The 12,328-nt window shown below is 34.4% G+C and overlaps 1 protein-coding gene across 1 annotated transcript in view; it reads right to left on the bottom strand.

Moving 5' to 3' along the window:
- Positions 1 to 8,115, bottom strand: part of LOC134691409 (uncharacterized) — a 49,585-nt gene extending 41,470 nt beyond the window's left edge. Inside the window, exons 1-3 of the mRNA XM_063551938.1 lie at positions 8,023 to 8,115; positions 7,291 to 7,395; positions 5,373 to 5,435 (exon numbers count right to left, since the gene is read on the bottom strand). Coding sequence (XP_063408008.1) covers positions 5,373 to 5,435; positions 7,291 to 7,395; positions 8,023 to 8,100 — 246 coding nt within the window. The 5' untranslated portion in view covers positions 8,101 to 8,115. The remainder of the gene's footprint in view (positions 1 to 5,372; positions 5,436 to 7,290; positions 7,396 to 8,022) is intronic.
- Positions 8,116 to 12,328: the final 4,213 nt, after the last annotated feature.

Here is a 12,328-nt window from a genome sequence, read left to right as displayed (position 1 = left end):
AAATGGCAATAACTCCTTAAGGGGTCAATTTACAATTTTGGTCAAATTGACTTAATTGAAGATCTTACTTTGCTGAACATCATTGCTGTTTACAGTTTATTTCTATCTATAATTATATTCAAGATAATAAACAAAAACAGTAAAATTTCCTTAAAATTATCAATTCAGGGCAGCAACACAACAACAGGTTGTCTGATTCATCTGAAAATTTCAGGGCAGATACATTGTAGATCTTGACCTGATAAACAATATAACCCCAGGTCAGATTTGCTCTAAATGCTTTGAGTTATAAGCCAAAAACTGCATTTGACCCCTATGTTCTATTTTTAGCAATGGCCACCATGTTTGTTGATGGATCATAACTTCGGATACAATTTACAAACTAGATACCCTAAGGAACATTCAGTTAAAGTTTGAAAGTATTTTGCCCAGTAGTTTCAGAGTAGAAGATTTTTGTAAAAGATTACTAAGATTTACGAAAAATGGTTAAAAATTGACTATAAAGGGCAATAACTCGTAAAGGGGTCAATTGACCATTTCCGTCATGTTGACTTATTTGTAAATCTTACTTTGCTGAACATTATTCCTTTTTACAGTTTATCTCTATCTATAATAATATTCAAGATAATAACCAAAAACAGCAAAATTTCCTTAAAATTACCAATTCAGGGGCAGCAACCCAACAACGGGTTGTCTGATTCATCTGAAAATTTCAGGACAGATAGATCTTGACCTGATAAATAATATTACCCCATGTCAGATTTGCTCCTAAATGCTTTGGTTTTTGAGTTATAAGCCAAAAACTGCATTTGACCCCTATGTTCTATTTTTAGCAATGGCGACCATGTTTGTTGATAGATCAAAACTTCGGATACAATTTATAAATAAGATACCCTAAGGAACATTCAGTTAAAGTTTGAAAGTATTTGGCCCAGTAGTTTCAGAGGAGAAGATTCTTGAAATAGTTTACGACGACAGACGACGGACGACAGACGACAGACAACAGACGATGGACGACGACGGACGCCAAGTGATGGCATAAGCTCACTTGCTAAGAACCCCATTTATCCAGTACACAGTGTTTAGTACCACTACCCGTAATAAACCCCATTTATCGTGTACAGAGTGTTAAGTATCACTACCCGTTAGAAACCCCTTTAATCCAGTACAAAGTGTTTAGTACCACTACCCGTAAGAAACCCCATTTATCCAGTACACAGTGTTTAGTACCACTACACTTAAGAAACCCCATTTATCCAGTACACAGTGTTTAGTACCACTACCTGGAAGAAACCCCATTTATCCAGTAGACAGTGTACCATTATCTGTAAGAAACCCCAATTATCCAGTATACAGTGTTTAGTAACACTGCCCGTAAGAAACCCCATTTAACCAGTAGACAGTGTTTAATACCACTACCCATCAGAAACCCCATTTATCCAGTACACAGTGTTTAGTACCACTGCACGTAAGAAACCCCATTTATCAAGTACACAGTGTTTAGTACCACTACCTGTAAGAAACCCCATTTATCCAGTACACAGTGTTTAGTACCACTACCTGTGAGAAACCCCATTTATCCAGTACAAAGTGTACCATTACCCGTAAGAAACCCCATTTATCCAGGACACAGTGTTTAGTACCACTACCTGTAAGAAACCCCATTTATCCAGGACACAGTGTTTAGTACCACTACCTGTAAGAAACCCCATTTATGCAGTACACAGTGTTTAGTACCACTAACCGTAAGAAAACCCCATTTATCCAGTAGACAGTGTACTATTATTCGTAAGAAACCCGATTTATCCAGTACAAAGTGTTTAGTAACACTATTTGTAAAAAACCCATTTATCCAGTAGACAGTGTTTAGTACCACTACCCGTAAGAAACCCCATTTATCCAGTACAAAGTGTACCATTACCCGTAAGAAACCCCATTTATCCAGTACACAGTGTTTAGTACCACTACTAGTAAGAAACCCCATTTATCCAGTACACAGTGTTTGGTACAATGTAACACTACCCGTAAGAAACCCCATTTATCCAGTAGACAGTGTACCATTACCCGTAAGAAACCCCAATTATCCAGTACACAGTGTTTAGTAACACTGCCCGTAAGAAACCCCATTTATCCAGTAGACAGTGTAACGTTTCCCATAAGAAACCCCATTTATCCAGTACACAGTGTTTAGTACCACTACCCGTAAGAAACCCCATTGATCCAGTAAACAGTGTTTAGTACCACTACCCGTAAGAAACCCCATTTATCCAATACACAGTGTTTAGTACCACTGCCCGTAAGAAACCCCATTTATCCAGTACACAGTGTTTAGTACCACTACCCGTAAGAAACCCCATTGATCCAGTTCACAGTGTTTAGTAACACTATTTGTAAAAACCCCATTTATCCAGTAGACAGTGTTTAGTACCACTTCCCGTAAGAAACCCCATTTATATAGTACACAGTGTTTAGTACCACTGCCCGTAAGAAACCCCTTTTATATAGTACACAGTGTTTAGTACCACTTCCCGTAAGAAACCCCTTTTATATAGTACACAGTGTTTAGTAACACTACTTGTAAAAACACCATTTATCCAGTTGACAGTGTTTATTATCACTACCCATAAGAAACCTACTTTATCCAGTACACAGTGTTTAGTACCACTACCCGTAAGAAACACCATTTATCCAGTAGACAGTGTACCAAAATCCGTAAGAAACCCCAATTATCCAGTACACAGTTTTTAGTAACACTGCCCGTAAGAAACCCCATTGATCAAGTACACAGTGTTTAGTACCACTACCCGTAAGAAACCTCATTTATCCAGTACACAGTGTTTAGTACCACTACCCGTACAAAACCCCAATTATCCAGTACACAGTTTTTAGTAACACTGCCCGTAAGAAACCCCATTGATCAAGTACACAGTGTTTAGTACCATTACCCGTAAGAAACCTCATTTATCCAGTACACAGTGTTTAGTACCACTACCCGTACAAAACCCCATTTATCCAGTACAAAGTGTACCATTATCCGTAAGAAATTCCAATGATCCAGTACACAGTGTTTAGTAACACTGCCCGTAAGAAACCCCATTTATCCAGTAGACAGTGTTTAATACCACTACCCGTAAGAAACCCCATTTATCCAGTACACAGTGTTTAGTAACACTATTTGTGAAAACCCCATTTATTCAGTAGACAGTGTTTAGTACCACTACCCGTAAGAAACTCCATTTAAATAGTACACAGTGTTTTGTAACACTACTTGTAAAAACACCATTTATCCAGTACACAGTGTTTAGTAACACGACCCGTAATAAACCCCATTTATCCAGGACAGTGTTTAGTACCACTATTTGTAAGAAACCCCATTTATCCAGGACACAGTGTTTAGTACCACTACCTGTAAGAAACCCCATTTATCCAGTACACAGTGTTTAGTAACACTGCCCGTAAGAAACCCCATTTATCCAGAAGACAGTGTTTAGTACCACTGCACATAAGAAACCCCATTTATCAAGTACACAGTGTTTAGTACCACTACCTGTAAGAAACCCCATTTATCCAGTACAGTGTTTAGTACCACTACCTGTAAGAAACCCCATTTATCCAGTACAAAGTGTACCGTTACCCGTAAGAAACCCCATTTATCCAGGACAGTGTTTAGTACCACTACCTGTAAGAAACCCCATTTATCCAGTACACAGTGTTTAGTACCACTACCCGTAAGAAACCCCATTTATGCAGTACACAGTGTTTAGTACCACTACCTGTAAGAAACCCCATTTATCCAGTACAAAGTGTACCGTTACCCGTAAGAAACCCCATTTATCCAGGACAGTGTTTAGTACCACTACCTGTAAGAAACCCCATTTATCCAGTACACAGTGTTTAGTACCACTACCCGTAAGAAACCCCATTTATCCAGTAGACAGTGTACCATTATCAGTAAGAAACCCCAATTATCCAGTACACAGTGTTTAGTAACACTGCCCGTAAGAAACCCCATTTATTAAGTACACAGTGTTTAGTAACACTACTTGTAAAAACACCATTTATCCAGTTGACAGTGTTTATTATCACTACCCGTAAGAAACCCCATAGATCAAGTACACAGTGTTTAGTACCACTACCCGTACGACCCCATTTATCCAGTACAAGTGTACCATTATCCGTAAGAAATTCCAATGATCCAGTACACAGTGTTTAGTAACACTGCCCGTAAGAAACCCCATTTATCCAGTAGACAGTGTTTAATACCACTACCCGTAAGAAACCCCATTTATACAGTACACAGTGTTTAGTACCACTACCCGTAAGAAACCCCATTTATCCAGGACACAGTGTTTAGTACCACTACCTGTAAGAAACCCCATTTATCCAGTACACAGTGTTTAGTACCACTACCCGTAAGAAACCCCATTTATCCAGTAGACAGTGTACCATTATCAGTAAGAAACCCCAATTATCCAGTACACAGTGTTTAGTAACACTGCCCGTAAGAAACCCCATTTATCCAGTAGACAGTGTACCATTACCTGTAAGAAACCCCATTTATCCAGTACACAGTGTTTAGTACCACTACCCGTAAGAAACCCCATTTATCCAGTAGACAGTGTTTGGTAACACTACCCGTAAGAAACCCCATTAATCTAGTATACAGTGTACCATTACCCGTAAGAAACCATATTTATCCAGTAGACAGTGTTTAGTAACACTACCCGTAAGAAACCCCATTTATCCAGTACACAGTGTTTAGTAACACTACCGGTAAGAAACCCCATTTATCCAGTACACAGTGTTTAGTAACACTACCCGTAAGAAACCCCATTAATCCAGTATACAGTGTACCATTACCTGTAAGAAACCCCATTTATTCAGTAGACAGTGTTTAGTACCACTGCCCTTAAGACAACCAGTTTGACTAAACAATTTTAGTTAGGTGCGAGTCTGAAGAATACCTTAAACATTGTAGCAGATCCAAATCAACTGTTTGAGTTTATTTTTAATTTGAAAAATTTACAGGACTAAAAATGAAAAAAAAAAACATTTGCTTTCAGTGTCCTCCTTTTGGATTTATATGGTGTAAGTACTCTTTACACTTTGATATTTTGAAAAAAAATTCGTGAATGCACTACGTGACATTGTTGTTTTAAATGTCCATATCCTAACAATGGCATGGGTTTGCTCATTGTTGAAGGTTGTACAGTGACCTATACTTGTTAATGTCTGTGTCATGTGGTCTCTTGTGAAGAGTCGTCTCATTAATGGCAATCATACCACATCTTCTAATGTTGTGTATGGTACATCAATAAATATTGATTTCAGGTTATTCTAATTAAAAGTAAGAATTTATTACATATATGTACCTGCAAGTATTCCACTACTTCAAACTTCAGTTTTGCTGCTGCCAGATCATATGGAGTTTTACCCTGAAATCAGTGAGACATATATATCAATGGATCTCTTTTATAACACTTATCTTACAGTACATTTATACCAGTAACATCTGAGTGGTATTTTATTTATCATGTGACCCCCTCAGCTCTGATTACCACTTCATACCAGTAACATCTGAGTGGTATTTGATTTATCATGTGACCCCCTCAGCTCTGATCACCACTTCCAGGGTTTCCCCTGGGTCAATTATTTTTTTCGCCATCTCTTTCGCCAAAACAATATATTTTTCGCCACTTTAATTTTTTTTTCGCCAAGTAACACAAATATATTTTTCTTTAAAAAAATTCCTTTTTTTTCCAGCCACCCTTCTCCTAATTAAGAAGTGGTTTTTACAACAAAACGAAGCATCTTATCACTTGGAATTGATCCCTCGTGTAAGTGAAGTCAATTCATTGAAGGGTTACTCTCATGCCAACCTTTTGAATAGATTTCTTCATAACGACAGTTTTCTTTTCTAGACCATCGTAAATAAGTAAAACTATATGCTTGAAACACGTGTGTCACTGAACACTGATACGATTTTGAAGTACACACTGAAATCAATGATCTATATGAAAGTTAAATGATAAAATTTTAAATCAGAGACTTTTCTTGCTTTTGAGTATTTTTCGTCATAACAACAATTTTCTTTTCTAGACTATCATTAAAAGAAGGAGAGGAAGCGTAAAAATTTTACAAACACGTGCGTCGCAAAGTTGCTAATAAATCCCTTTTGTGACATGTAACAGAAGCCATATTATTTTGTCATATCATAAAATCAACACCATTATTAATTAGTCCTTTGATGTCGATAGCTATGAAAGCAATCAGCTGATTATTGATTTTCTGTCAAAATCTTAACGAGTTCAAGGTGAATTCCGAGTATTGTCTGATAGGTAAAGTTAGAGAAACCCGGAAAAAGTAAATAAACAAGATGGCTGAAAATAAATCGTTATATATATTTCTTTCGCCAAATTCTTTCGCCAATGACGAATTTTAATCGACACAATTATTATTTTTTCGCAAATTGCGAAAATGGCGACCGCCAGCGGAAACCCTGACTACTTCATACCAGTAACAGCAGAGTGGTAGTTTATTTATTTTGTGAGCCCTCAGCTCCGATTATTACTTCATGAACTTAGTTACATATTTCAATAAGCTGCAACTTAAGAGTTGCTGAGAAAAAAAGTGACCAAACTTTCATTTATGACAGAAAAAGAGGTAATATATAACTTGTATGCTCCGTGTTAAGCAGGGAATAAAAAGTGTTCATGTAAATTAGTGTCTCTGTGTTGATTGCTGCTTAATGTCCAGTGGCAAATATTAAATGCATAATCTTACAATAACACTATTTTTCTCAACTTTGTATTAGAATGACATGTTAACTCAAGCAATCTAGCTCAAATAGCCGCAGTTCACAAAAATAAATGTCATCATACTCTGATTCGGAAATTTTTTCACCTAATTTCTGTCATTTTGTCATTTTGATATAACTTAAAAGTTGGTGCCCTTTTTACAAAAAAAAAGAATGTCAAAATCACATTACTGCACCAGTATGCTCAAAATTCTAAATATTTAAAACACGAGGATTGAAGCCTTTTTGAACATTTAACTGTCTTGAGTGGATAAATATCGTATTACACTCGAGACAGTGGTAGAATCTATATGCATCTAGACAGGTCCATAATAAATCATCTTATCTCAAATTTGCCAGAAATATCACTTAGATATGTGTTGTATCTTGGTTAACATCTATAACAATACAAACATTGTACCAAACAGATTTTACACATCATCTAAGTGATCCATAAATTAATTGAACACTGGGCATATACTATCAAATATTACCTCATGTGTTGTAACCAAGGGACTGGCACCTCTTTCTACCAGACATCTTGTGATCTGTAGATGTCCTCTCTCAGCAGCCCAATGTAAAGCTGTTTCTCCATCTCTCTACAATATAACCAAATAACATGTAACTATAATGTACAATACTTTGTTATCAATATCAATAATATACAACATATCCTTCAACTGACATTAAAACTTGTCTGATAAACTGGACATTGTTGTGTAATAAATATAAACAAAATATAGATCACATGAATCAGTGGTCAAAACTGAATACAATGACCAGTCACACTTGTATTTATATTGTATATAAACAATAAATAAACATGTTCTGTTGTGAAATGTCAAAACTTCCAATAAACCTGATATCTTAAAAAAATATTTTTTTCGAGAAATGTGTGAAATAATTATATCAATGGATTCAGTAGAACAAAACAAGTAAAATGAGACCCCACTTTATATGATTCTTACAAATATTTGTTCATTAAAACTGTCTAATAAACAACAGGAATTAGTGTAGATTCAGTATAATCATTCATTCTTATAAAATATTTTTTTTTAATAAACTTGTAAAAAAGTTATATTTTCTGCTTCAGAACAATAATATGAGTAAAATGAGACCCCACTTTATATGATTATTACAAAGATTTGTTCATTAAACTTGTCTAATTAACAACATGACTAAGTGTAGATTAATAGTAATGTGATCAGACTAAGTAGATAACATACTGCTGTGGTGTCGATCTTACATCCTGTATCAATGAGGAGACGACAGACCTCCAGGTGTCCAAACCTGGCAGCCTCCATTAATGCTGTCTGTCCTAACTCCTGGAATAATACAACTGACATCAAAACTTGTCTGATAAACTGGACAATGTTGTGTAATAAATATAAACAAAATATATATCACAGGAATCAGTGGTCAAAACTGAATACAATGACCAGTCACACTTGTATTTATATTGTATATAAACTATAAATAAACATGTTTTGTTCTGAAATGTCAAAACTTCCATTAAACCTGATATCTTAAAAAAATATTTTTTTCAAGAAATGTGTAAAATAATTATATCAATGGATTCAGTAGAACAAAACAAGTAAAATGAGACCCCACTTTATATGATTCTAACACATATTTGTTCGTTAAAACTGTCTAATTAACAACAGGTATCATGTAGATTTAGTATAATCATTCATTTTAATAAAAAAAACAATTTTGTAAAGAAACTTAACAAAAAGTTATGTTTTCTGATTCAGAACAATAATATGAGTAAAATGAGACCCCACTTGATATAATTATTACACATATTTGTTCATTAAAACTGTCTAATTAACAACATGACTAAGTGTTGATTAATAGTAATGTAATCAGACTAAGTAGATAACATACATCTGTGATGTCGATCTTACATCCTCTATCAATGAGGAGTCTACAGATCTCCAGGTGTCCTCCCGAGGCAGCAAACATTAATGCTGTCCCTCCACCATTCTGGAATAATACAACTGACATCAAAACTTGTCTGATAAACTGGACAATGTTGTGTAATAAATATAAACAAAATATATATCACATGAATCAGTGGTCAAAACTGAATACAATGACCAGTCACACTTGTATTTATATTGTATATAAACTATAAATAAACATGTTTTGTTCTGAAATGTCAAAACTTCCATTAAACCTGATATCTTAAAAAGAATAATTTCAAAAATGTGTAAAATAATTATATCAATGGATTCAGTAGAACAAAACAAGTAAAATGAGACCCCACTTTATATGATTATTACAAATATTTGTTTATTAAACCTGTCTAATTAACAACATGATTTAGTGAAGATTAATAGTAATGTGATCAGACTAAGTAGATAACATACTGTTGTGATGGCGATCTTACATCCTGTATCAATGAGGAGACGACAGATCTCCAGGTGTCCTCCATCGGCAGCAAACATTAATGCTGTCCATCCAATAACCTGGAATAATACAACTGACATCAAAACTTGTCTGATAAACTGGACAATGTTGTGTAATAAATATAAACAAAATATATATCACATGAATCAGTGGTCAAAACTGAATACAATGACCAGTCACACTTGTATTTATATTGTACATAAACTATAAATAAACATGTTTTGTTGTGAAATGTCAAAACTTCAATTAAAACTGATATCTTAAAAAAAAATGTTTTTCAAGAAATGTGTGAAATAATTATATCAATGGATTCAGTAGAAAAAAACATGCAAAATGAGACCCCACTTTATATGATTCTTACACATATTTTTCGTTAAAACTGTCTAATTACCAACAGGAATTGGTGTAGATTCAGTATAATCATTCATTCTTATAAAATATTTTTTTTTAATAAACTTGAAAAAAAGTTATATTTTCTGATTCAGAACAATAATATGAGTAAAATGAGACCCCACTTGATATAATTATTACAAATATTTGTTCATTAAACCTGTCTAATTAACAACATGATTTAGTGTAGATTAAAAGTAATGTGATCAGACTAAGTAGATAACATACATCTGTGATGTCGATCTTACATCCTGTATCAATGAGGAGTCTACAGATCTCCAGGTATCCTCCCCTGGCAGCACACATTAATGCTGTCTGTCCATACATCTGGAATAATACAACTGACATCAAAACTTATCTGATAAACTGGACAATGTTGTGTAATAAATATAAACAAAATATATATCACATGAATCAGTGGTCAAAACTGAATACAATGACCAGTCACACTTGTATTTATATTGTACATAAACTATAAATAAACATGTTTTGTTGTGAAATGTCAAAACTTCAATTAAAACTGATATCTTAAAAAAAAATGTTTTTCAAGAAATGTGTGAAATAATTATATCAATGGATTCAGTAGAAAAAAACATGCAAAATGAGACCCCACTTTATATGATTCTTACACATATTTTTCGTTAAAACTGTCTAATTACCAACAGGAATTGGTGTAGATTCAGTATAATCATTCATTCTTATAAAATATTTTTTTTTAATAAACTTGAAAAAAAGTTATATTTTCTGATTCAGAACAATAATATGAGTAAAATGAGACCCCACTTGATATAATTATTACAAATATTTGTTCATTAAACCTGTCTAATTAACAACATGATTTAGTGTAGATTAAAAGTAATGTGATCAGACTAAGTAGATAACATACATCTGTGATGTCGATCTTACATCCTGTATCAATGAGGAGACTACAGATCTCCAGGTGTCCTCCATTGGCAGCCCACATTAATGCTGTCTCTCCATTACCCTGGAATAATACAACTGACATCAAAACTTGTCTGATAAACTGGACAATGTTGTGTAATAAATATAAACAAAATATATATCACATGAATCAGTGGTCAAAACTGAATACAATGACCAGTCACACTTGTATTTATATTGTATATAAACTATAAATAAACATGTTCTGTTGTGAAATGTCAAAACTTCCATTAAAACTGATATCTTAAAAAAAAAAAATTTTTCAAGAAATGTGTGAAATAATTATATCAATGGATTCAGTAGAAAAACATGCAAAATGAGACCCCACTTTATATGATTCTTACACCTATTTTTCGTTAAAACTGTCTAATTACCAACAGGAATTAGTGAAGATTCAGTATAATCATTCATTCTAATAAAAAAAATTGTTTTAATAAACTTGTAAAAAAGTTATATTTTCTGAATCAGAACAATAATATGAGTAAAATGAGACCCAACTTTATATAATTATTACAAATATTTGTTCATTAAACCTGTCTAATTAACAACATGATCTTGTGTAGATTCAAAATAATTATTTATTAAAATAAAATAATTTTTTAAAGAAAAAAAAAAAAAGTTATATTTTCAGATTTAGAACAATAATATGATTAAAAAGGAATTAAGAGTGTGGTTTGTCTATTTACTCGGAGTAGTCAGGTGTTTGTGGTTGGTGTGGTTTGTTTATTTACTCGGAGTAATCAGGTGTTAATCTTTGGTGTGGTTTGTTTATCTACTCGAAGTAGTCAGGTGTTTGTGATTGGTGTGGTTTGTCTTTTTACTCGAAGTAGTCAGGTATTTGTGGTTGGTGTGGTTTGTCTATTTACTCTAAGTAGTCAGGTATTTGTGGTTGGTGTGGTTTGTCTATTTACTCGAAGCAGTCAGGTGTTTGTGGTTGGTGTGGTTTGTCTATTTACTCGGAGTAGTCAGGTATTTGAGGTTGGTGTGGTTTGTCTATTTACTCTGGAGTAGTCAGGTATTTGTGGTTGGTGTGGTTTGTCTATTTACTCTGAGTAGTCAGGTATTTGTGGTTGGTGTGGTTTGTCTATTTACTCGGAGTAGTCAAGTGTTTGTGGTTGGTGTGGTTTGTCTATTTACTCCAAGTAGTCAGGTATTTGTGGTTGGTGTGGTTTGTCTATTTACTCAGAGTAGTCAGGTATTTGTGGTTGGTGTGGTTTGTCTATTTACTCCAAGTAGTCAGGTATTTGTTGTTGGTGTGGTTTGTCTATTTACTCGGAGAAGTCAGGTATTTGTGGTTGGTGTGGTTTGTCTATTTACTCAGAGTAGTCAGGTGTTTGTGGTTGGTGTGGTTTGTCCATTTACTCTGAGTAGTCAGGTATTTGTGGTTGGTGTGGTTTGTCTATTTACTCGGAGTAGTCAGGTATTTGTGGTTGGTGTGGTTTGTCTATTTACTTGGAGTAGTCAGGTATTTGTGGTTGGTGTGGTTTGTCTATTTACTCGGAGTAGTCAGGTATTTGTGGTTGGTGTGGTTTGTCTATTTACTCGGAGTAGTCAGGTATTTGTGGTTGGTGTGGTTTGTCTATTTACTTGGAGTAGTCAGGTATTTGTGGTTGGTGTGGTTTGTCTATTTACTCGGAGTAGTCAGGTATTTGTGGTTGGTGTGGTTTGTCTGTTTACTCGGAGTAGTCAGGTATTTGTGGTTGGTGTGGTTTGTCTATTTACTCGGAGTAGTCAGGTATTTGTGGTTGGTGTGGTTTGTCTATTTACTCGGATTAGTCAGGTATTTGT

The sequence above is a fragment of the Mytilus trossulus genome, chromosome 11, assembly GCF_036588685.1.
Source record: "Mytilus trossulus isolate FHL-02 chromosome 11, PNRI_Mtr1.1.1.hap1, whole genome shotgun sequence".
NCBI lineage: Eukaryota > Metazoa > Mollusca > Bivalvia > Mytilida > Mytilidae > Mytilus > Mytilus trossulus.
This window is presented reverse-complemented; position numbering and strand designations above follow the sequence as displayed.